The sequence below is a fragment of the Scomber japonicus genome, chromosome 11, assembly GCF_027409825.1.
Source record: "Scomber japonicus isolate fScoJap1 chromosome 11, fScoJap1.pri, whole genome shotgun sequence".
Taxonomy (NCBI): Eukaryota; Metazoa; Chordata; class Actinopteri; order Scombriformes; family Scombridae; genus Scomber; species Scomber japonicus.
In genome coordinates this window covers 28,784,188-28,811,029 of record NC_070588.1, presented here as the reverse complement: position 1 = coordinate 28,811,029, position 26,842 = coordinate 28,784,188, and the positions used below count along the sequence as shown (strand labels likewise).

At 40.3% G+C, this 26,842-nt stretch overlaps 2 protein-coding genes across 3 annotated transcripts; one reads left to right on the top strand and one right to left on the bottom strand.

The window, feature by feature from the left end:
* Positions 1-488: 488 nt before the first annotated feature.
* On the top strand, positions 489-20,243 carry ints6 (integrator complex subunit 6). 2 transcript variants are annotated; one of them, XM_053328866.1, is made up of 18 exons: positions 489-920; positions 1,026-1,103; positions 1,778-1,927; positions 6,089-6,178; positions 7,598-7,781; positions 10,322-10,447; positions 10,751-10,902; positions 11,485-11,637; positions 12,955-13,087; positions 13,326-13,420; positions 13,524-13,634; positions 13,862-14,077; positions 14,423-14,549; positions 14,656-14,798; positions 14,915-15,101; positions 16,575-16,940; positions 17,917-18,010; positions 18,389-20,243. In XM_053328866.1, the coding sequence occupies exons 1-18, from the start codon at positions 810-812 to the stop codon at positions 18,480-18,482; spliced, it is 2,610 nt and encodes an 869-aa protein (XP_053184841.1). In that variant the 5' UTR covers positions 489-809; the 3' UTR covers positions 18,483-20,243. The 2 variants fall into 2 exon arrangements, 1 of the variants encoding a protein (XP_053184841.1); XR_008321950.1 differs by lacking the exons at positions 13,524-13,634; positions 13,862-14,077; positions 14,423-14,549; ... (3 more) ...; positions 17,917-18,010; positions 18,389-20,243 and having other exon boundaries at positions 11,485-11,633.
* A 216-nt stretch (positions 20,244-20,459) lies between these two features.
* On the bottom strand, positions 20,460-26,612 carry serpine3 (serpin peptidase inhibitor, clade E (nexin, plasminogen activator inhibitor type 1), member 3). Its single transcript, XM_053328916.1, has 8 exons — positions 26,348-26,612; positions 24,314-24,541; positions 23,300-23,542; positions 22,138-22,336; positions 21,930-22,030; positions 21,638-21,724; positions 21,467-21,550; positions 20,460-20,543 (listed from the first exon to the last, which is right to left on the bottom strand). The coding sequence occupies exons 1-8, from the start codon at positions 26,610-26,612 to the stop codon at positions 20,491-20,493; spliced, it is 1,260 nt and encodes a 419-aa protein (XP_053184891.1). The 3' UTR covers positions 20,460-20,490.
* Between the last annotated feature and the right edge of the window lie 230 nt (positions 26,613-26,842).

The window sequence follows — 26,842 nt, the reverse complement described above, 5'->3', positions numbered from 1 at the left end:
ATGTTGATATTTCACTGTTTTGTTTGATATTGTCTTCAGTTCTCTCTTTGTAGTCTTGAAGGGCTTGTCAGTAGCCCACGCCCGTGCATCGGATGAAGTAAATGTTGATTATGTAATCAGCTCCGAGTAAGACACAGGCCCAAACCCGAACAATAACTATTAAAACGAATAGCTACAGTTATAGTCATAGAAAAAAGTGCGTCGTCACATATGTGCTGCTCTTTAATAAACATCATGCATGTGCTGAATATTTCTCCTTACATTCCTGCCTGTGAGGCAGGCAGGCATGCGCATGAGCTGCCGTAGCTTCGGACCTTATGTGGGTATGTTAATGAGCGGCGTGAGACAGCCAATGAGGAAGCCGAGATGTCTGCACGTGACGGTGAAAGCCCGCTCGGGGGGCGGGGTCGGGAGCGGAGCTGAGGTTAAAAACGGTGGACAGGACACAGCGCTCTCAGTGCAGGCAGAAGCTGGGACTCTCTGTGAGGGGGAACTTTGTGACTATGAAACTTAGGAATAATTGCAAAATATAGTAAAAAATTACCAAAAATCCCTCGTGAATCATTAACCTGCCCCTTGGGTGTGAGGTTTTTAGTTTAGTTTGCCCGGAAAGGGCTTCTACACTCACTATTCTTACACTTTTTTTGGAAAGAATGTGTGAGACAGACAGTTAGCCAGCTAGCCAGCCAGCTAGCTAGCTGAGAGAGGTGATACAGGCGGCAGGAGAACAAAAGATTTTTTTTTTTTTTTGGCGTTTTGGCCGCTCGTACTGACACCAAGTCCATGCAGAACGTGTCGTTACCACCACAATGCCCGTTTTACTTTTTCTGATAGACACGTCCGCTTCAATGAACCAGCGCACCCATCTGGGCACTACCTATCTGGACGTAGCAAAAGGCGCTGTTGAGACTTTTATGAAGGTACTGTAACCGCGGGACACATTCGGTACAACGTTGTGCTGCTGCAAGCTCGCCTGTCAAGACCTCTCGATAACCGTGAATAATTGTCTCCTATCTTCCCCACAGCTCAGAGGCAGGGACCCGGCCAGCCGAGGGGACCGGTACATGTTGGTAAATTTTGAAGACGTTCCGCTCGGGATAAAGGTTAGAGTTTGTTTTCGGGTTCATGTCCAGCTTTTAAAAACATTGCGCAGATAAGATTGACTTGACTGTCCTTCCATCGCTCCTCCACGCTTGTTGTGAGCGTTACATCAATTGTGTCGAGAGAGAGAGAAAGAAAAAAAAATCTTCAGGAGGAGCTTTCATACCCCTTTTAAAACATGGCCGACATTTTGTTTCAGTGTGAGCTGCAAGGAACTCTGGGTGTTATTTATACAGCGAGGTGATATCTGGGAGCAGGGGAGGGAGGGGGGAGAGAAGAGGAGGAGGAGGAGGAGGAGGTGGTGGTGGAGTGGAGGGGGGGGCGGGCTAGCCTACTTTACTTGTTTAGACCAAATTTCCACTTTAGTCATGCCACACATTGCCACTTTGTAATTTCTGCTCCCAGACAGGTCACACCAGCCTGTTTAGAAACAGATCAGGACCACAGCTGCAGTGCTGTCATCTTACTTTTGTGCAGACACACAGAGACACAGAGAGGAAACGACCTATATAGATGTGTATCAGCTCAGATTCATAATAAAAACATGCACGTGAACTGCTGACATCTGTAGAAGTTGTCTGCTGGGGTAGATCTCTTTTTGTTTGTTTTGTTTTTTTGTTTTTTTTTAAGTTTCATGTTATCAACCTTCGCTTTTTTCCTTTTTTTTTTTTTAAAGGCCGGATGGAAGGAGAGTCATGCCACTTTCATGACAGAGCTGAGGAACCTCCAAGCAACCGGGCTCACAGCTATTGGCCACTCCTTGAGGACCGCTTTTGATTTACTCAATCTCAATAGATTAGTGACTGGGATAGACAACTATGGACAGGTATGTAGTAACTGAAGAGGCAGAGAGGAAATCAGAGGGGGGTTTTTTTTGTTTGTTTTTTTTGGGAAGTGCTATGACAAGGTTCTCTACGCCCCCCTTCCCATCCCCCTATCTCCACAGACCCCCTTCACCCCCTCCCCCCTCTTACTCCCCTTTACCCTACCCCCCCACCCACCACCAGTCTTACAAGCATCAACCACCTGCATACTGTGACCCCACACACCTTCAGAGTCACATGCTCTGGACACAAACATAAATAATAATCATATGTACAGGGGGCAATGTATTTTTTCCAACCTTAATTTGGTGACTTTTTTTTGTTACATGCTGCTGCCACTGTGCATTTAAGTCACGGGTATCTTCACGCTAATATTTTTAGCTGCATAGAGATTAGAGCAATAAACTAGCTAACATAGAGGCCCGGAAGTACATGATGTATTTATATAGCTAAGGAAGTTTACACAGCTCTGCAGCCCAGCTGTTGTTAGTAGGTTATATTCTTTAATACAACACGCCTGCGTTAAATCCTACATTCATTAAGGTTATAATGTTCAGTATTATTGAAGCTGCTATAGGGAAGTGTTGATTTAAAAATGATTTTGGAAGAGCTGTTGAATTGTATTACCTTATCCTGAGAGATGGTTATCAAATTATGGATGGAATATCAAATTAAATCTTATCAATATGACTGGGTGGGAAGAGTATTTAAGCAGTCATGTCAGTGTCACAACAGCATCCAAAATGATCATATCAGCACACTTCTAAATAGTTTAAACAAAAACTGAACATTACAGTAATTCAATGAAAGTAGGATTTATTGCTGCATTAGTTTAAGCGAAGTGCTCTTAATAAATTGGCAGCTAAGTGTAGTTTGCAGCTTCCCATAAGACCATGATTCTGTTTGTACCACGGTTTTACTGAGATGTCTATTGTGTTAGCTAATGTAACAGCTGGACCTTCTAAAATCCAAAAAAAATGTATTTTTTCACTTTTTAACAATTTTATTATTCTCTTTATAAGCTCATCAGATATTTAAAGACAAGCTTTACACAGTGAGGCTGAAGGTACAGGTTAAAGAGGAGAAACATGCGTTAATTCATAAGTCAGACATGTTGTTTCCATTGTGTTGCTCTGCTCAGTTTCTCCTCCTGCTTCAGCAGAGCAGCTCTGATTCACAGCTAGTTTGGATGCATTATAGCAGCCAAATATTCATCGAGCCCACAAAGTCTGTGACTAATTTACAGATTTCAAAAAAAAAAAAAAAGTGCTGCCCAATGACATCACCAGTTTGTCTTGGGGCTCAAATCTCCAGTTAAGGGAGGTAAAGAGAAAAAAATGGAAGTGAAGGCAGAGGAGAGGAGAGGGGGATATGATAGAAAGAAATAATGAGATTGTGCTTAATGGCTTATCTGTAACATATGATGAAGTCTTCTTCCATCATGCTACTTATCTTGTAGTGTTTCACAAAATAACCAGAGTTTTTATCTGTCTTCTTCTCATTAGTCACAAATCACCGAACAGCTCACAGGAGATGTAAAACACCACCATGTTGTATTTTTTTGGCCATTGTTTGGAAATGAGGTGACGCTTTCTGCACCGGGGCAACAACATAGTCAGTATTAGTGCAAGCTTATAGAAGTCTAGTCCCATAGTCAGTGTAATTGCCAGGTGGATGTGTGTGTGTGTGTGTACGCTCATGGCTCACGGTTTGAATCAGGACGTCTTGTTTTCCATCACAGAGGTAAGTCGGGAGGCTGAGAACAATAATGAATGTTTAACCAGCATTTCCTGAGTAACAAATAAGAGGAAGGAAGATCTCTACCATCCAGTGGGTAATGCGTACATACAGCATGCATAATACATGCAGATACACTCTGCAGGGATGTTTGAATGTCAGATACTAACCTGTCAAGCTGGCAGAGAACACACACACACACACACACAGTGAAGTGGAGGTTAGTCTGACTGGTACTGGTCACCACTGATCTCTGTCTAGTAACAGCTTGATATCTTTTTTTAAGGTAATTATAGTTTAATGAGCAGGCTTCTCCCGCTTGCCGTTTCACAACTGCAAGCAGATCAGTTTCAGCATAGTTGGCGCTCTCCCATTTACCCCTCCACCCCCCAAGTGACTTTACATCATAGCTCATGTTGTAGCTCAGTCACCACTGTCATTTTCTTATGTGCTTTATGAAAGAATCATAGGTATTTTACTGATAAGTCCGCCTTCTCTTTAATAATTTTTTTGGTTTTAATATGTTTTAAATAGTGATGACTTTTAAGAATTCCCTTTTTGTCAGACCAACTTTGCAAAACCCAAAGATATTCAGTGTTCAGTTATATAAAACAGCGTAGCAAGAGAGGTTAAACAGATAGAATAATTGTCATTTTGTGCTATTGTGCAATTATAAAGATTTATTATGTTTATAGGGAAATTTTCTGTCGATTGGCTCATGAATTAATGGAGTAATTTCAGCATTATATTGTAGTATTACACCTCCTGTGAGCTGTTTTTGTTCTTATTACCCTTTTGTTGTTGTTTCTTATGTGAAGCTTAAATTACCCTGGAAAGTGGAACAAAGGCACTTGTGTATAAAAGGAACTTGTTTGTGAGCAAATGATGCGAGCCAGAGTCCCATTGACATTAATACTGATTAGATTAAAGCAGAGGAGGGAGTGCAGATGTTGGTTGATGATCTGAAACCTCCTTATTTCAAGTTTCAGACCAGTAAAGATACCAGGCTGAACCTTCTATTGGGCAGTCAGAACTCACAGCCAGGTTTAATCTGTGCTCTGATGACTGCTGTGTTTTTTTTGTTTTATGTGTTTTCAGTCTGAGTTTGCTTCAAAGCCAAACTAAAGCGATGCACTAACCTGCGTTTGATCGACCTCGCATTTGAATCGCCTCCCCTATAAATAACTAATCACCATCCACTTTTCCTTCAGATTTAATTTATAAAGAAAACTTTTCACCGTGGCGTTCTGAAGTTCACAAGGTGAAAGCCGTTGAAGCGGAATAGAGGGCCAGACAGAGGAGAAGACAAAGGGGGAGGAAGCCTGTAGGAGAGTTAATATTGCCCTGGAGTGCTTCTCTCTACAGTAACAAAGAGTCCTCCAGGTTGCCAGGCATCTGAGATGACTCTCCCCTGGGAGATGAAGAGGGCTACGGAGGTAGAGGAGGGAGGGAGGGAGGGGGGGTTAGCCAGGCAGCCAGCAGGTAATCCCCCACACCGATCACTGTTTCATTAGGAGGGTAATGAAAGCACAGGGGGAGGAAATGATGTGACAGGAGAGCTGTTATGTTCTCCACCAGTCTATACATTAACCTGCCAAACTATGCTGGACATAGATTTTTTTATTTTTTATTTTTGGCGTTATAGTTGTATTTGACTTTGTTAAGCCACTGTATGACTAAGCCTTAATTGCATAGTAACAGTGAAAGCTTAAGCGAGCTGATGTGACACAGATGAAATCATCTCATCTAGCAAGTTAGCCTCGTTGCTATAACTCATTAGCATGCTCAAAAAGCAAACCCGGTATCATAAAGGGAGTCGGGAGAGTGGAGGGGGGGACGAAAGAAAGAAAAAAATTCTTCTAGGTTGTCATGGATACCTACAGTACTGTGTGGATGTGTGGCGGTGTATCCCCGCTCCGTTTACTTTGGGACTGTTTGTGTAAAACGAGGACAGATCCATCATTGAGCAGAATCCCACAGCCTCTAACAGGTAGAGTCCAAAAAGTGAGTGGGTCCACGCGTCCGTTTAATAAATCGCACCGCTGTCAGGAACAGGACGGCCTTTATGAAGAGAGGAGTCGAGGTTATATGCCGTTAACTCACCAAGTTATTCTGTGGTCTGGGATGATCCCACGAGGAAGCTGATGCATAGTGATAAATGCAGCGCTGTGGAGTGCTGATGTCATGAAATACAGCCAGGGTCTAGCAGAAAAAGAGACTTTTACTGTTTCTACTTATTATTCCCTTGAGTTAAGCTCTCCTTCATACACCCACTCTCTTAAAATAGATCTGTGTGAGTTATCTATATTATACTCTTATTTATATCTCACACCTTTTTAAAGCAGTTTATAAATATTATGTGACTCATTGATCTGTGCCAACCGTTTAATACGTCTTTCTCCCGTTTCTGTCTTTTTTTTTGGCAGGGAAGGAACCCCTTTTTCCTCGAGCCCGCCATCATCATCGCCATCACCGACGGCAACAAGTTGACCGGCAGCAGCGGAGTCCAAGACGAGGTCAGCAGCCTCCACCTCCCACCAAATCAGGATCGCTCTCCTGCTTTTTGACTCTGTGTTCTGAAGTCTTCTGTGTCAAACAATGTTTCCTTTAACACAAGCATCAAACACTGCTACCTGTCACTATGAAAGGCAGGCGCTTCATTAACAAAAACAGCTGCTATTACAAAGCCCTGTTATATATTCTTCCAGCTTCATATCTTACCTGTCTTTTGTGATCAGGGCTACAACTACCAATTATTTCTCAATGAGTCAATTGAGGTATAAAAATAGAAGGAAATAGAAAAAAATGTCCCCCCACAGTTTCCCAAAGCCAGAGGTGACAAATAAGCTTTTATTGTCCAGCTAACAGTCAATCCAAAGATTAAAATTGACTACCACAGCAGACTAAGAAAACCAAACCGGTTTTTAAATCTGAGAACCCACAACCAGTGAATTTATGGCTTTTTTCACTAACTGGATAAAATCAATAGTCTATAAATGTTAGGAAATAATATAAGGAGGTCCAGAGCCCAATGTGATGTCTCCAAATGGCCAAAACCAAAAGATATTCTTATTTAAAAGAGCAGATATCTCAATTCTTCACATTTCAGAGGATGAAACCAACAAATATGTGATTTTTTTTTTTTTTTTTTTTGCTCGATAAATGACGTAAAATCTTTTCTTCTTTTTTTAACCAAAAGTTTTGTAGATTAGCAAGTTATCAAAGTAGATTCTGATTCAATGTGTCAACCAGCTGATCTATAAATCACCCATTGTCTCAGCTCCAGTTTTGACACAGAAGGACGACTACAAAGGTCACTTGTGTCCCTTGCTGCAGAAGCATGTAGCACATGAACAAGGTGATTCCTCAGTGGTCTCCCTCCCTGTATCTCTACCTCTCATCATTTATTTCTGTCTCTCATCCTGCGTCGAACGTCCACGTTGAAACATTTCTGGTGCTCTCTTAGTCTCAGAAGTCAGATTTGTGGCTTTGAGCAGGGCCACATAAGAGCACGATTTACTGCAAATCTGTGATTGTGCAGCCACAGTCTTAATTTATAGCTTGTGTGATCACTGCAGACTGGGCACAAGTTAACCAAGTGACGTTCTGGTGGTGAAGGTTGACTTTAATTGCAGCTCTCCTTACACAGTTATTTAAAAATATATCTGGTCTGCCCAGGAAAGCGTGAAAGGAAAATGGCTAAAATGACTAAACGGAGATGTCTCTTTTTGGGGGAAATGTAGTCTTTCCATAAAAAAAATCCTGCTCATTGATAGTGTTAATATAATCACATTTATTAAAGGGAGCTCTACCTCTCTGTCTCCTAGTATATACAGTATATTAAGATATTAAACAGCATTCACGCACTGCTGAAGTTATGATTCACGTCTCTTCACTCATCCCTCTCTGTGTTTTTCCTCTCCTCCATCCTCCAGCTCCATCTCCCTCTGACCACCCCGCTGCCAGGTAGCGAGCTGACCAAGGAGCCCTTCCGCTGGGACCAGCGTCTGTTCTCCCTGGTGCTGCGCATCCCCGGCAACGCCTCGGTAGAGCCCGAACCCCTCGGAGGCGTCCCGCCAGACGACTCGCCCATCACCCCCATGTGTGAGGTCACTGGAGGTAAGGCACAGGACTGGGTGCAAGTTGGGTGTTTTTTTGGTGGAGGTGAAATATATGTGTTTGAAGTGGGCATTGCTGGAATATAGTAGATAAGTTTCGAATGAACTTTTTCTTTATTTAGTTTTATCTTTTATTTATTTTATTTTATTTTATTATTAAATTACATTTTTTAATGTATTCATTTTTATTTTGTATTGCTGCAGTAAGTTGGAATTATTTTTTTATTATTAATTTTTTTTAATTTATTTATTTATTATTTAGGGTTTTTAATTTTTATTTTATTGGGGTTTTTTCAGGTTTTTAAAATTAATTTATTTTATTATTATTGTTTCATACATATTAAAGCTTATAAGACACAACAAATGAATATAAGCCAGTTCTAGTATTTGGTGCATACTGTATATATTTCAAATGATACTGTTAATTCTCCAAAAATGAAGCAGACTAATCCACACAATTTATATAATTAAGTAACACAGTGTACAAATGATTAATAAAGCATAATGAATCAGTGTCACAACTAAAATCTACGTTGTCTGATATTTCAGGCTTTTGAGACATATGGCCAATTTTATGATTTTTTTGCTCATCCACACCCCCAGAATATTTCAGTTACTCCCAAAGTAGCATAATGACTTTTGCTCTGCGCAGCCAAGTACTTGTAAATAGATGCCATTCTATCTTATTTTGGAAAACACCACAGATATAATCCTCTTGTGGATGACACAAGCCTAATTTCTACAGCAGAGCCCCGGTGGAACATGCTGGGGCAAGCTCAAAAGTATTTATAACGCCAGATCGAAATAGCTATTTGGTAAGTGCATTCCGTAGCGCCGCTGATGAATCATCTGTGTCAAATACAAAGAAAGAGGGAGAATAATAGGTCTATGGGGTGGGTTTTTTTTTTTTTTTGAGCGGTAACAAAAAACATAGATCCAGATAAGCTAGACTTGACTACACCGTCTCACTCAATATTCAGAGTTACTTGTGTTTACAGGGCTGCCGGCGAAAAAACACAGCACGCTCTTGTTTTAACCGCCGTGACTCTGTCGGTCGGAGCTGCCGAGGCGAGAGGGTTAAGCGCTTTGCTCAAGTGCACTCAAGCAGTAAATGATTATGGTTGGAAAGCTCAGATTTTCCCACCTAGTCCAGAATTGGAACCGTCTTTTTTTCTTTCTTTCTCCCCATTCACAGGCTTGTCAAGATACTTTCAAGCCAGTGATTTCAATCTGTAAATCCCCTGGCTGTAGAATAATCCAAACTCTGGCTGCCTACCCACCAGTTTTTAAGGAACATCCACTTAGAGACTTATTTATTTATTTATTTTTCCATCCCTCCTGTCTCGAGTCCTGACGCTGCTGCTGCTGCTGCTGCTTGCTTCCACAGCAGCAGCAGCAGCAGCAGCAGCAGCTGGCGGGAGGAACAGACTAGAACCATGCTGATGGGGGAGAGGTTAAGATTAACACACACAGAACAGAGAGTTGCACCAAAGCTCTCTGTAGCAGCCAGCGGTGCTGAATGCAGAACATGACACAGCTCCATTGTCAGTGACGGTCTACAGTACACGCTGCCTGACCATTACTGCTGATGGCAGACCTGACACAAAGCCGCGGCCTATTGAAATGAGCGAGTGAATGGGTGCACGGCGAGGTCACGAGAGGTGAAGTTGGAGGCAGTTAAGTGAATTTAGACCAATCAGTCGTAGCTTCGTCTGATTTACCGTCTTTTACTCACGTGACCTTTTCCTGCTCTGACCGATGCCGTGATGAAAAGCAGAATCGGAGCCTGTTGGAGTTATATTTCACGCCGAAGCACTTTTTTTTTTTTTGCATACTTGTAACAGCCGGTAGGTGTAAAAGGCTGATAGGATGAGCAGAATGTGAAACAGAGAGCACTTGGGATTCTGCTGTACCTGTAGTCAGGCACTGCAGGATTTTTTAGATTCCACTCTACCTTCAGTGCTGGTACCATTTTGGTTTCTGTCTCCAAGTTGGTAAAATGTCAGGATTTTGTAAGCTTCTATCAAGAAAAACAAAATACAAAACAAAGCAGAGAAAGCAGGGCTGGATATCAGCACAGTCTCCTAACTGCTTCATAAGTGTAATTGTACTTTCACTGTAAATACCAATATTTCATTTGCCTTTTAATTTGAAAGCCCCTTTTATTCCAAAGCAAGCAGCTTGTAACTTTTTGAATAAAATACTATTTTTTTTGTGCATCTTCAAATTGTAAAAGATTGAATTCCATCATCATACCATCTTCACTACATGTTTCTGTCAAATTGCCCAAGTCTACACATAACATTTAGTGTAAATGTACATATTCACTTTCCAGCTTCCTCTGCTGCCTCCAAGTGACCAAAAAAGGGTATGACAGCTTTACAATTGCTGAAAAGCTAAACATGCAGGGAACAAGTGTGAAGGATGAGGAGTTCTATTCTTTAATATGATTTTAAATTTAGTAAGAAAGATTTAAAGTTCAACCCTAGAATGTTCAGATGTTCAGGTGTGTACTTACATGTGTGGTTGTTTGTGTTGCAGGTCGCTCGTACAGCGTGTTCTCACAGCGTATGTTGAATCAGTGTTTGGAGTCTCTGGTGCAGAAGATCCAGAGCGGAGTGGTGATAAACTTTGAGAAGACGGGGCCCGACCCTCCTCCACTTGAGGGTAAAGACAGTTTGTTTTATGACTGACTTTATTTCTGAAATACCTTTTTTGACAACTGCTATAAGTGATTTGCAGAGGGGCTATTAGCTCTCTCCCACTCACTGTGTTTTTACTGTTGTTCATAAACAGCTGGTAGTTATTGGTTAGAAATCTCCACCTTCATATTTTCACTCTGCCTACACACTGTTTGTCAAAAACCTTTTGTGTTTCGTACTCGACAAACACATTCTTGTCTCTCACTGCTTCCCCTGTACTGTGTGTGTGTGTGTGTGTGTGTGTGTGTGTGTGTGTGTGTGTGTGTAGACGCTCCAGCTGAGACAGTGAAATCTGGTCTGCAGCCTTGGCATTGCTGTCACAAGCTCATCTATGTACGACCCAACCCTAAAACCGGTGTTCCTATTGGTCACTGGCCCATCCCGGAGGCCTTCTGGCCGGACCAGAACTCTCCCACACTGGTAAGAATAAGAATAGTAACAATTAGAAGAATCCAGAAGAACAGCTCACAAGAGAAGCTTCGTATGGTTTGATCATACAACTGCAGAGTTCTACAAGACTTAAGGATTATGTTTATATTGAAAGAACGGAAAGCAAATATTTGTCTCTCTGGGAGCATTACACAACCAGAAACCATAGAAAAACATAAATAGTGTTTACCTGAACACTCAGCATGTCAATTCCTGCTAATGATGGTGCAAAAGGGAAGTATTGATGATGATAAAACAGAAGGGCCAAATCTATTACTCAGTGAAATAAATACAGGTTTGGCAGGTAAATGGGCAAGTAGCAGCACAGTCAAAGTGTTTTGTCACTGTAAATATTGATGAACCAACAATCAGTCTATCATGAGTAAAAATGGAAGGGCAAATATAAATGTTAAATATCAAGATCAAATATAGATAGGTGTCTCTCAATCTCCATCACAAAAATGACATGATTATCTTACAGACATACATTTTTTCTAGGTGCAGAATGTCATTGTTAATGTGTTGTAATATGTACTATAACAGTATTTACCTCTCCCCCTGTACCACGCACAGCCCCCCCGCTCAGCCCACCCCCACGTACGTTTCTCCTGTCTGGACGCGGAGCCCATGGTGATAGACAAGGTGCCCTTTGACAAGTATGAGCTGGAGCCGTCGCCTCTAACACAGTACATTCTGGAGAGGAAGTCCCCGCACACCTGCTGGCAGGTACAACACTAACATTAACACACATAAGAACTCACACACACACACACACTGTGAGAAAGAGGTTTAAAGTTCAACCTAAAATCCATGATGTTCAACCTTTACACCTGGAGGTTTGCTAATTCTGGCACATGAAATGATTGAACATTAGACATTTTATCATATTAAAAGTTTTCAGTATTTCACACTATTAACCTTGATTCAAATGATTATTCCCAAAGTGTCCAAAATGTCAATGGACAGCTCACTATTTAGTCAGCTAGCGTTAATTATGTAGTGCATGAATGATGAATTGATTTCTGACACACACACTATAATTGTACACACCCACATTAACATGCTAATATAAATATTCAGCTCAATGAACAGGCTTAAAGGTTCAAATACATCACTGATAAGTATTTTAAGGGTTTAATTAGACTAGCCACCTTGCTAGTAGCTCAGTTAGCATGCAGTTGGGCACAGCAGAGCTTTATTTTTATTTATTTTTAATCACTTTTCAAGAATACTGTCCTAATATTGACATACAGTGAAAACGCTAACGCTGCTAATGTAAAGCATGTAATGTTCACTGTCTTAGTTTAGCATGTTCATAAGGTAACATTGGCTTATTAGCACTTAACACAAAGCACAGCTGAGGCTAATGGACATTTGGCATATACTTGTAGGCATATACTTGAACACAGCAGGACCTTTTAGCTAAATGCTAATATTGACAGTGAAAATGCTAACAATGCTAATGTAAAGCACGTAATGTTCACCGTCTTAGTTTAGCATTTAAATATGCTAACATTGGCTAATTAACACCAAACAGAAGGCACAGCTTAGGCTGATAGGAATACTGTTGGTTTTAGGTTTCAGATATTTGGACTGTATGTACAGTTTTACATATTTACAGTTCATCCTATTTGTACCAGATTTCATAGATATCCAGTTAAGATATTTTAAGTTATCTCTTTATTAATTTTTTTGGTGTGTGGTTTAACTAAGGGGTTAGCATGTAGCCTTTTAGCCTTGTATTTGACTACAGTCCATATGTGCAGGAAATGAAATGCAGAACATGGAATTACAGTTATCATAAGTTGTGTCCTACATAGCCACCATTGTGTGAAAGTCAAACAGAGGTTAGCTGAAGTTAAAACAATTAGCTTCAAAGTCTCAGAGGGAGTGTTTAAAGTGCAAGCTTCTTTTTAAAGGAAGAGATGATACAGAATGAAACATTTCAACCCAAATCTCTGCAGGTTTTTTGTTTTCTATGTGTTTTCTGGTTGTATAGTTTAATACCATCATTCATCCACTGATTTTTCTCTTTTCTTTCAGGTGTTTGTGTGTAATAGTGCCAAGTACAGTGACCTGGGCCAACCCTTTGGCTACCTGAAGGCCAGCACGGCTTTGAACTGTGTCAACCTGTTTGTGATGCCCTACAACTACCCCGTGCTTCTGCCACTTCTGGGTAAGACTTTATAAATCCAAAATCATGTTTATCAGGGATTATCTCTTATTTTTAGACCGTCTGTATGCGCTTCTGTGACATAGTTTCTCCCAGTAATCTCCATTATCTCTGAAAGTTGTCTCTTTTTATTTTTATTTTTGTTTTTTATTGAAGTAGACACTCAGCACCTGTCTTTTGTTCCAGTGAGTTCCGGGTCAGTGAGAGTGCTTTGATCTCTTTTGTGTTTTTTTTATTACAGACGACTTGATTAAAGTGCACAAGTTCAAGCCTACCATCAAGTGGCGGCAGTCCTTTGAGAACTACCTGAAGACCATGCCTCCGTATTATATCGGGGTCAGTGGACTCGTGAATCATTCTCCGGTCCTAAAGTTTTACCTCATTTGATCAAAATGCCAAATCTACGAAAGATTTTAATTTGTTTTTTTTCCCCCCACAGTCCTTAAGGAAGGCTCTGAGAATCATGGGAGCGCCAAACCTTTTAGCAGATAACATGGAGTATGGCCTGAGCTACAGTGTGGTCTCCTACCTGAAGAAGCTCAGCCAGCAGGTTAGAAGTTGAGCTGTTTATGTTTATCAGTATCATATTGATAGGCCTGTCATGATAACTACTTTTGTTGGACTATATATTGTCTCAGAAATAATCATGATAAATGTTACAGGCCTACTGATTGACACCCATACTGAAAAACAACAAGCAACATTTGCATATATGTTATTTATATATCAAGTTGGACGCTATCAGTCACATGCTTTCTTATTTGCTCTCACTTCCAGACAAAAATCGAATACGACCGCCTGATCGCCTCCATCGGGAAGAAGCCGACACCAGACGCCGGCATCAAGGTGCGTTGGCGGGGTGGAGGCATATCTCTGGCCCAGCGTAGGGACTTCATCCAGCAGCTGCAGAGTCTTACAGGAGAGGCTCCAAGTCTACCCCTGGAACTCAACCCCAAAGAGTTCCAAGGCTTTCACCTGGCACTACTCAACAAGGTCAGATTGCTATCATCAGTAGTAGTAGTAATAGTAGTAGCAGTGGTATTAATCTAGTTGTTGAATTTTGAGCTCAATAGCAGTCACTGGCACAAATTCTCAATCTATATGTTGTAATATGAGTTTAAGAGGAGAAACAATCCTCCTGAGTTGTTGAGATGTTTTATGTAATCTGTTTCTTACTTGAAAAATGACTCTTTCGCTCCAACTGTATCCTCTATATATCCACTCCAAACTATGACAATAATTCAGCAGTAAAATGATCTCTTTTCCTGGCTTGAAGCTCACATCACTCCCTAAAGCAGCAATCCTGCCCATGCCTAAATTTTTAACTCCCCTCCTCAGGGTCTGAAGCCGCAGAGCTTTCGGAATCCTTATGACATCCCTCGCAGCCACCTGCTGGACCAGCTCAGCCGCATGAGGAGGAACCTGCTCAACACCAGCGTCTGTAATCTCAGAGGACAGGACTCAGGTAGGAAACAGCACTGTAACTGTAAGCCAGTGAAAACAAGAAACTAGATTTTGGGCTGGTGTTGAATGGGGTTTTTTTTTAAGAGAAATGTCTTCCTGCTGTTCAGACCAGCTCCACAGCGTGCCAATAGCCCAGATGGGCAACTACCAGGACTTCCTTAAAGCTGCTCCTCAGCCTCTTCGAGACGCCGACCCTGAGCAACCCAAGCGCCTGCACACATTCGGCAACCCCTTCAAACTAGACAAGAAGGTAACCTCACCGCCTCTGATTTCCTAATTCTACCTCTAAACATTATAGGAGCAGCCACATAGAAACATGTTCATTGAGCACCCTGTCAGTAACCTCCTCGCTCTTCTTCTCCTCAGGGTATGATGATTGACGAGGCGGATGAGTTTGTGACGGGCCCTCAGAACAAAGGCAAGAGACCAGGAGACAGCAGCAACATGCCAGGAGGAGGGCCCAAGAGACGCCGCTGCATGTCACCTCTGCTGCGCCTGGGCCGGGCCTACACCCCCCCTGTAACCCCTCCCGCCAGCCCTCGACCCACAACAGGTAAGATTTGTGTCGACACCGAGACACACACACACACACACACACACACACACACACACACACACACACACAGTAAAAATGTTGAATCAGATTTTACTCCTCATTTCCAGTCACTCGTAATTTTCAGTGACCTTTTTAGAAGACAGACTTATTATAAATCAGTCTTCAGCAGTGGATCACAGTGTAGCAGCCTATACTGTTACACTTTGTTATACATTATACCTGCTGTCATTCAAAGGTTTTTAAATATAGTGAAAAGAATGTCGAATCTCCTCAAAAAGAAACAGCAGCTGCATGAGATTGAATGTAACTTCCTCACTTGGGGATAGGCAGATTTTCTCTGGTGGATCATTTCTATGTAATTTATATCATCTATATCATTTGTTAGGGGGATCATTTGACAAGATATTGTATTCATTTCAATCAATCAATCAATCTTTATTTATATAGAGCCAAATCTCAACAAAAGTCATCTCAAGGCAGTTTTCATATAGAGCAGGTCTAGACTGTACTCTTTAATTTAATATATAATATATATAACCTTTACATACTGTTCATATTCTGACTCATAATTAGTCTCTACACCATTTCATTCATAAATTCCCCATCAGTCATTCATACATGTTTGATTCAAGATATTCACAATCACTATTGTATGATCCAGGAGAACATTTTACAGAATATGATGAATACAACAACATCTTTTGTTAAATAAACATGTTTATCAACTGCACAAAGATTTCTTTTAAAAAGATGCATTTTGTTTCCATTTTTGTAAACTGTGGGTCATTTAAGAAAAGTCTTACTAAAAGAAATGTATATATGGTGTTTTTACAGCTCTCAAATGTAACCCTCAACAGTATATAAGGGTTAGGATGTTGCAGATAATCTATGTGAAATATCTATCTTCTTTAGGGTCTTTATTGTAGAGGTTAAAAGTGAACTTTTAAAATATAATTTGGGGGAAAAAACTATAAAACTTCGCTGTTCTGTCTCATAGTGATTGCTGTAGTACTCCACTGATTTAATATTGCTCCTCCATGAAATGAGAAGACTTTTTTCATATATATATATATATATATATATATATATACACACACACACACACACACACACACACACACACACACACACACACACACACACACACGCACACACACATATATACATATAGCAGTTTCCAACTGCTAAGGTTGACATTTAAGTTGTAACTACGACTGGGAAACATTTGTGAAAGCTGTAATTGATCCAACTTGGCACCAGTATTGCAGAAGTGTGTGAAAAGCTAAACAAACCTGATTGTCTGGAGTCAGCCAGAGTGGATTATTCATGGTTATTACATGCAAATGTTGTCAGTGCTCAGTAATTGAACCCATTATAACTAACTCTGCAGTTAAATAGTAGAGTTGTCATTTATCCCACATGACTTGGACACATCTGCAGCACTAATTGTTAAACCTCTGACTCTTACAGACATGGAGGACGGATTGCTGGAACCAGACCTAATCATCAACCACCTCAATCAGAACCACTACAGTTCAGACGGGAGCTCGGACTCAGAGGGGGATCATCCCTCGGGACCCGCCGACCACCTGGAGAACCACACGGACGCGGACCCCCAGGACCCGCCGCACGGGGACGAGGAGGAGAACGGGCAGCTCCAGGACGGGGAGCTGCCGGCCAGCATGGAGGGAGGAGCAGAGATGGTGCTGGTAGATGATCCGCAGCATCGATACCTGACGCCCGCCGCTCTCAAGAAGCACATTCACAACGAGACGGTGAAGGTTAACAACGAGCTGAGGGCGCTCATCACCAAGGAGATCAGGAAACCTGGCAGACGTATGTACCTGAAACACTGTCTATGGGAAGGGGGGTGGACAAAATAAAAGGAACAGCTTTGATTACTTAAAAAACTGGAATGTTAAAAAGTAACTTTTAAAGTCATTTTAAAGCACTTTATTATATCTTAGTAAATCTCTGGATCTTTATGAATCAATTAATTAATATTACAGCTCAATTAATACAGTTTTTTTAGGCTTATTCTGATATCTACTAATTAACTAAATTATCTAACACTTAGAAATGTGAAGTCTGATATATCAGCCAGTGTTATTTTATTTACATGAATACATAAAAATAATAACAATAATAACAACTTTATTTATATAGCACATTTCAAAAGAATGTTACAAAGTGCTCTCCATTAAATGAAGTAAAACAGAAAGAGCTGATTGTAAAACATCATATCATAAAACAGTTAAACCAACAATAGACAAAGCCATAATTTTTATTATATTATTATTATTATTAATTAAAAACATAAAAAGCAAGGAAGTGATTGAAAAGATGATCTTTATTAGGAATATGAATATCATTCACTATATTAAATTAATGTTTAATGTAAAGGTAAAAGATGAAACTGATTCTCAAGTATAGACATAAAGGAATAACCCTTTAAAATTGGTTAAATGATGATGACTGTGATATGTACAGATACAGATAGTTTACAGTTAAAATGTAGATTAGTCAGTATTCTGTTGTCAACACTGTTTGTTTCTAAATTATATCAAATATATCTAATAATAATAATAATAATAATAATAATAATAATAATAAGGCAATATCAGCCAGGCTTTGTGGAAAGAATGGCAATATTTCAAGTTATTATTCATCAGCATTCTTGTATATATGTGTGTGTGTATGTGTGTCTGTCTGTGTGTCTGTCTGTGTGTCTGTCTGTGTGTGTGTCTGTGTGTGTGTCTGTGGAAAGAACTACATCAATACCTCATCAGTAATCCTCTCTCTACTTTTTCAGACTACGAGAAGATCTTCCACTTCCTGAAGCAGATCCAGGGCACTTTGGACACCAGGCTCATCTTCCTCCAAAACATCATCAAAGAGGCAGCCAGGTACCTGATCTCCCAGAACCCCCCCCCCCACCCCACTCCTCGTCTTTACCTACCAGCCTGCTGTGTCATATAAGCTGTAATCAGTGACGTGTGGACTTGTGGTTTTTTGAAACAAATCACCTGTGTTTCACTTGTAGATCCTGTATCGCTCAACTCTCTTTGCCTATTCTCCTCTCCACAAGTCTCTTCAAGTAAAGAGCTATTCTCTAATCCTAGGGCTGTGATCACCAGCAACAACACCCACATTTTGTTGGTTAAATAAGCACATGTGATTATAGAAGTATTCAAAAATGTTGCTTTTAATGAAAGCAGTTGTTACAGAATGTGTTTGGTACATTTTAGAAGTTAACTTTTCTTGTTTTTGTTCTTCCTGTAAAGGTTCAAGAAGCGCGTTCTCATCGAGCAGCTGGAAAACTTCCTAGAAGAGATCCACAACAGATCCAATAACATGAACCACGTGGACACGCTCTGAGACCGGCTCACCCTCCCCCTCCCTCTATCCCAAAATCCCTATCTGAACTTACTGATGTTGAACCTGACAACCCTCCATCCCTTTACCCCCCCCACCCCCACCTTTTCCCTCCTCCTCTTCTTGCACAGGGTCACCACGGAGACGAGAAAGGACAGGCGTCCAGCTCTCAAACCATCGGCTCTTCAGTGGACTCTTTATGTTCTCAACATCGATAACGTTTATTTCGGTTTCCACGCCAAGCTAAAGGCGGCGCGGAGCCCAGATGATGCAGATTAGTAGAAAACTTTTTGTCTTTGCTACAGGTGAATGTTTTGCCTATGCAACGAGGTTTAAAGCCTGTAGAACATCTGCGAAGCGGCCTTAACCTCGATTACTCTTCCTCCCTAAACGAGAGCGCACAATCTCTCCAACAGGGGAGGAGCGGTAAACGAGGGAACGGCAGGACTTTTCCAGATGTGATCAGTCATGTTTTTATCTGTGATGGAGCAATGGCATAGGCAGGGTTCAGGTCACGTATGTGGTCGTGTGTGTGTGTGTGTGTGTGCGTGTGTGCGTGCGTGCGTGCGTGCGTGTGTGTGTGTGTGCGCGTTTTCAGCCAACTCAGGGTCACACGGGATCCAGCGGAGACGCTCATCAACACTTCTCTTCCCACATGCCTTCTCATGCAGCCCCCCCCCCCCCCTCCCTTCCGTTCGTGTTTGGTCTTAAGTTAAGGTTTTTTTTGTGTGGTGGGAGTCTGTCTGTCTGTCTGTTTGTTTTTTGACTGTCTATTTACTTTCTACACTCCACTAACAGAAGCACTCCAACGCTGTGCTCATAAATGAGTAAGACTTGGCTCAAATATTGAATTTGTTGACTTACGGTTTTACCTACCAGACTAACAGTTAATTTAATTGAGCTGTTAAGTCAAGAGTGGAAAATATTTGTTCCCTCTGAGGGGAAAAAAAAAATCCACCGTAAACTTTAACAAGTAATTTTTTCTTTTTCTTTCCAGGGAGCTCAATACAAAGTCGAATCATTTTTGAATGATGCAACATTATTGGTTACAAATGTTGAAATACAGGGACAAAAAAAAAAAGCTCAGGAAGTGACATTTAATGCATCACGATCAGCAATAACATCAGAGCCACTTTTACTCATTTTTCTCATTTTATTTGAACCTGAAACAGCTGATATGTAACACAAACTCGTTTCCCTCTGGAGTGCTGATGAACCGAGGTTTTTCGGATGCCAGCTTGTCCCAACGTGCTGGTCGCTGCCAAATAACTTAAACCCGCCCTTAAACTCCTCTCTCCCCCCGCCATTGAATCTCAAACCAACTCCTTGTCACTTTGAACCGTGAATGAATGCACTTGTGTAAATTTGAGAAGTCTTATTTAATGTAACTTAAAAAAGGAAAAACCTTGCTGCATTTTTTTTTGTTTTTGCCAAATTCATTCTTCTTTTTTTTTTTTTTTGGTTCAATTTTCTCAAATATACACAAATAATCAGAATTAAGGTGTAGAGGTCAAGAGTTGATTTTGGATTCAGGGGGCAGCCCTCTTCCGTTCCCTCCCTCCTTGGACAGGGACCAAAATCTGCCATACTTGTCTTTTTTTGTTTGTGAAGAGGCCGCTACCAAAAGAGTATTTTGAATACACTGTAAAGTTGTAAATAACCCTAGATTACTATTTAATGAGAATGTTCAGTTGAAAAAAATGGCCTTTTTGTAAGTATTTCCATGAATAAAGTTTCTATTTTACACTGTGAAGGGCCATGTAAATAAAGTGTTCTGTAAACATGTGACTCTAACTTGTTTTATTTTTCTCCTGAGTCTATATAAAGAAATGACCAAAACAGCCAGAGTGTAAAAACATGTATTAAAATTTTATTTACAAGATATGTACAAAAATATTGTCCCTCTTCCGGAAGTGTCCGAGGACCCTCCTGTTGGTCCACAAATAAATACCGGTAGTGAAATAGGGGTCAGGGGAAGGAGTGTGTGTGTGTGGTGGTGTTGAAGGGAGTCTCAAGGTGATTGGTCAGCTGGGTTCATCACTCTGCCCATGAACAAGATAGATCCTGAAAAATAAGAAATAAAAGTTAGAATTAATTTGTATCTAAATAAGCAAGAAGTAAAGTTCAGATAAACACATCCTTAATTATGATTAAGAGTTCAACAGTCAAAAACAAATCTGCTTCATGATGTTGGTGGTGTGATCAGATTTGATTGACAGGTTAAACAGCTGCTGCAGCCCGCCCACTTCAAACCAGTTCATCTATCTGTCAGGTCAAATAACCATCACTGTTTGAACTTTGTCACAAAACTATACGTTTGTGACTTTATCTTTTTACATTACCATGCTGCTACACATAGGGCTCTTTCACTGCAGATCATTTTATTTTATATATATTTCATTCATTCATTTTCAGGGTCTCAGACAAAATAAGTAATAAAAATGAAAGGACAAATGAATAAGAGAAATCAAAGGAAAAATGGGAGCGATAAATAGATAAAATAATATTTGAGCTGCCAGTTATATGGAATGCTTTAGACTACTATACATTGAGTAGTAAGAGAGTAAGTGGATGAATTATTCACTGTCAATCATTTTATTTCATAATGTTGTCTCACACTTGTAAATGCATACAGTAAAGTGGTGGATGTATGCTTTCCAGACAGCTGTTGATATGATGATGTATTAGCAGACTTATATGAAACATACTTGAGTCCATCAAGTCTGCATTCATTTAGTACTTTGTCTTGATGTAGTTTAAATGGAGATTGATTTGACAGGTCTGTACTGTATTACCTTGTAACTACAGAATATTGGCAGACAGATGTTCACTATGATGCATTACACGACTAATACTGATTTTCATGTCAAACATCTGGCTGCCTGATACAGTAAATGCTTTAAAAATACACTACAGTATATATAATTGGTGGTAAATGATCTAAAAACCAGTGGTAGGGTTTACAAAGCAGAGGTTATAATATATACCTGTGTTACTCTGTCGCAGAAGAAATAAGAACGGCCGGTCCGCCTTAAACACAGGAGCACGGGATCGTTTGAGTAGCACCATCGCTGCATGAATAAGAAATTATTATTTTTGCAACATCAACACATAAATTGCTGCAGACAAGTAAGAACCATGTTTGCACTCCCTCTCACCCGTAGCAGCAGATGCTTTCGTCCCATCTTCTGTGACTTCTATTCTCACTTCATGGAAGGCGTCAGACACGTAGAGACCCTCCTCCACTGCAGGATGAAACAAATTGTGAGCTGCCAACAGAGCTACAGTGATGGTTTTCTGGCCTGCAGTTTATGCTGTTTGTAGTCTGGGGAGTGTTTAAAGCATAAATGCACTTTAAAGTGCTTCAACTGGAGCTGTGTGTAGGTGTCTGATTCAAAGAACTGTAATAAAAAATCAATACTTTCAAAGTTTCAAATGAATTCTACTGACCTGAGATTCCTGTGAAGTCAGCTGCTGTCGGGTTAAAGGCGTCGCTGATGCCCATAGCGGGGAGCACTGATCTCAGGTTGAATTTATTCTGCATTCTGAACCTGCAAACACCAGACATAACATTGTTTGAACATCAGCTCCATCTTTGCAGAACAAAAACCTGACAAAGATGTTAGAAGTTTTCATCAGTACTTGATCTGATCTTAACCTGGGCAGGAAAATGTCCATCTTGGTTCTGCGCAGGCCGGTGTCCCAGGAGGCCAGCTGGCGAGCGGTGAGCTGGGACTCAAGGGAGGACAGCGGGGTCTTCCTCTCGCTGGGGAGGACCACCTGCAGGCTCAGAGAGTGGCCCAGGTACGGCAGCTCCAGCACCGTGTAACGCTGGTCTGAGGTCGTCCTGAACTGACCTGTGGAGGACAAAAACGAGATTACAAGTTACAACATGTGCCATTCATTTATCTATTGATTATTAGTATTTTTTGGATTAGTTGATGAATGATTGCTTTGCAAAATGTCAAAAACAGTGTTAGGAGCAAATTGTCACATTTAAGAAGCTGGAACAAGAGAATGTAGCTTTGGTCTAGACTGAAATAACTCAATAACTAGCTATTAGCTTACTAGCTATAGTTTACCATAGAGTTTTGTAAAGACGATGTGTTGCTTGTCTTTTTTTATATTTTCATTGTCATTTCATATTTTTTATTTACATTTATACATTAATGTTTGTTGTACAGTCTTATAGAGCATTACTGGGTTTTATTGTTTGTTGTCTTGTTTGTGTTGTTGTTAGCCCTTCTTTTCTATTTTGTTGTTTGTATCTTGTTTTTTTATCCTTGTTGTTGCTGAAACATGTTAAATACAGAAGAAGCATGCTTGTTTCTATGCATGTATTGTCCATTTGTGTCTGTATTTACATTCATAAAAATATCCCAAAAAAGTTAAATTTATCTTATTTTATGAGCAGAAAACACACTAAGCTAAAATGGTTAACATAGTCATTACAAGAGCATGTTAGCATGCTAATGTTAGCATATAGCCTTACAGAGCCACTAGCGAGACTATAGCCTGTAAGTCTTTCTATAAAAATGACTCAAATAATGACTTCATTCAGGGATACATGTTAACCGTATTTTCCTTCCTTTATACAGAATGTATGTACATGTATTTCTGTTATGATGGGTTTATTTTAATGTTGCATCATTGACAGAAGATTTTTTTTTTTTAACTTTGTTAAAGTACAAATGGAGTGGCACCTGTAATCTCATTATATATTTAATATAATGACAATAAAGCTTTCTATTTCTATTCTATTCTATAAAGATGAACTTGCTCCTTGTCTTTACAATAAACGGATGAATGGTGTCTCTTACCAAAGCTAACCTCTGTGGCCTGATACATCATGGGCACTTTGATGGCAGTCCCATCAGAGAGGAGGAAAGGCAGGTTCTGTGTGTTGGTGAACAGGAACTGTTTCTGCCACACGCCCCTGAAGGCCACCGTGTTGACCAGGGCCATCTGCAGCCGATGGCCCCACCACAGGGCCTCTCCCTGGGTCTCACCTGAGCCCGAGAGATCCCCGCTGCTGCTTCCTGCCTGGAGGGGCCACGTCTCATCTGGGAGGTAAAAGAGGGAAGGTCAAAATTAAAAGTGAAGGACTTGTGATCTGAAATTCATCTCTAATGTTGAGCCCAACCGATATATCGGTCAGACGATATTATCGTCCCGATATTGGCCTATCATAGATATATCAGTATTGGTGTAGCTATATGTTGTCCAATATCCACCAATATGTTATACAGTAAGTTACACAGACAGCATTTTATGTATATGTGATAAGTTTAATATATTAGATGTGTTTTTGTTTTTTTACAGTTATTTCTAATTATTAAATTCCCAGTGAAGTTTATCCATACAGTATTTATTGCTAAACCGTAAAATATCATGGCCTCCATTACATACACTTGTCACAAGTGTTTGATAACCACATTGGAGGGATTATTGCAAAAAATGTGTGTGTATATGTAAACATATAGAATATATACATACATATATATATATACATACAGAATATATGCATAGACATATTTACATATACATACAGAAAACATACATCATTATTACAAAAAAAAAATATTTATATATTAATATTTTTAGGACTTTTCTCTATGATTGACTGAATTAAAAATGACATCTGAGAAGTAAAAGAACACTCTTGAATGTACAGCAAAACCAAAACAATACTAAAAGAGGCTCAAAGGCCACATCTTTAGATTTGTAGCATTTGTGATATTTCTAACATCTCATATTTGATTCATTGTTAATTAAAAAAAAAAAAAAAAAAGATTAGTGAGGCTTCAAACATTTTATAAAGCCCTCTTGCTTACCGTGGCTGTGTCCAGCTCGCGCCAGCTGGCTGCGGGTGTGGTTGGGTTGACTAAAGTTGGCTCGGACCACGCTGGTGTTGGACCAGGCAGCTGCGTGTTGTGTGAACTCAGTCAGGAGTTGGACGCCGCTCTGAATGAATAATGTGCAGGTCTGCTGCAGCCACATCCCCTGACTGCTGTTGTCCATATCACTCTGTGAATGCACAAGGAAGTCTTGTACCTGTGCATCTGCAGGGACAGGAAGACAAACAGGATGAACACCAGTGAATTTTCCTTTCTGTATGCACATGAAGGTTTTTCACTCCTAACTGCTCATAAAATAAACTCCCATGATGGATTCCACTCAACAGCTTCTCGTTTGTCTCAGCAGCAATTTAACTGAATTCACACATTTCCTTGGAAGACTGTGAACAAACAAACACTCATTTGACTCAATTAGAGCATCGCTTATAACACAATCTGGCGAATGCTAAACACCACAGGGGTTTTCCTTCATCTAATAAAATACAAAGATTAGTAGATGAAAGGATCCAAATTGGATTCAAACACAAATTATCTTAAGATTGCACACAGCTATCATTCTGAGAAGGTCATACTGTACTAATCACTTTTCCTTGTTGCTGATATTGGGTTTTGTTTGATTTTGAGTAGGGGGTAGATATGTTGTCTGTTTTCACTATCTTAACTTCCTACTAAATTCCTTTTACCTATACATGTGTCATATTTATTGCTGGGTATCAGTACTCGATGCCTTTAAGGTGTCGACCGAAATAAATCGACACCAAGTAGTATGGAAACATCTCCTGTCAAACGATCCTTTTTGCACTCAGAGCTAGAAAATATGACTATTTATATGGACTTAATCACAGCCAATCAACACAAGCATTCTTCAATTTAATGCCACATGTGATTGGCCCACTGCCACAGCACCAACCCATCTGTGGCGGCATTTTATGCAATTTAATGTTTCCATTCACATGATTGGTATTGAATGAAGTACTCAACTGGTACAGTGTCAGTATCACCTTAAGTGTACTTGGATTGGTACTGGTATCGTCATTTTTAGTTATATATTGCTGTCACTATTTTATAAACTGCTCACAACAACCTCTTCAGTTATTGGTTTTTTATTTGTATATTTTTTAATCTCTTGTTCTAGCTGATAAAAGCTGTAATTATGAGTTTTCTACCAAAAGGTGGCACCTTTCCTACTCAGCAGTGTTGAACTCCGACCCTCAATCTGCTAACTTTCATATACATGTTCTCTGTAGTTGAAACTCAATTAAGTCAATTAATAGATAAGCCATAAATCAGCAGCTATTGATTGATTAATTGATGGTTTAAGTCATTTATCACGCAACACTCCCAATAATTTGCTGGTTCCTGCTTCTAAAATGTGACAATTTCTGCTTTTATCTATTATATATGACTCTAAATGTCATAACATTGTCATGTGTGTTTTGGACTGCTTATTTTAGACAAAACAAGCATTTTTCACTATTTCCCAACATTTTATAGTCTAATTAACCAGGAATAAAACAGTAGACACATTGCTAATTAGTGTAATACTTAGCATTTGCAGCCCTGCATGATTTGTGATAGTATAGCATAGGTTAGAGTAATCTAACACCTTCTTTCCAAATGAGTGAAAGTCTAACCAACTGTCATCAATTTCCATCCCTGCCTGAAATGTGAGATCGCATACATGGAAGCGAATGCAACAACAGCTCTAGCTCTCCTTTTGTTTGTAATTAAACACAGTGACCTCTCGACCCCGAGGCCAAGCTGCAGGAGTGGTTAATGAGATTAGAGTTGGTGTGGAGGCAGGTATTATGGCTCCAGACACCACTGTGCTCTGCAGGGCCAACAGCAGCAGAGCAGCACCGCTCCACACCACCTGGTACCAACAGCACTGTGGGCCACCAACAACCCTGCAACCTCACTCTCACACCGAGGGCCAGTTAATGCCACCTGAATACAAGCTTTGCCTTTGCATGTGGGAAAAAAAGGGGAAAAAAGAAAGGTGAATCCTACCGTTTAAGTTGTATCCCAACGTTTCCTCCAGCTGAGCCAGCGTGTTGCCCCGGGCCCCGAGCTGCAGGAGCCCAAGGGACAAGGAGACGCTCACAGGTGACACTATGAGGTTGGAGTTGTTCTGCGTCTGGGTGAGCGTCTGGTAGAGGCTGACGGCGAACCTGGCGTGCAGCTCTCCCATGCTGTCCTGAAGGCTGCTGTTACACTGGCTCCTCTCCACCAACCAAAAGCAAACCAAGAGGGAAGCCACTGGCAGGCGACACATGTCCTCAGAGCTGCAGGTGGAGGGGGGCCGGGGTGGTATTATTTTACACTATTTGAAAAAAAAACATTTGTCTCAGTTTTTCAACTGTGATTTACAACAGTTTTGTCTGATCTAATGCAAAACAGACATAGCTCTTTGCATATATCAATATTGGATAATAGAGAAAATATTATAATTATGATGCAGTTTTCAACCATAATGATTAGTGTGTTCTTATGCAATAAAAGCAT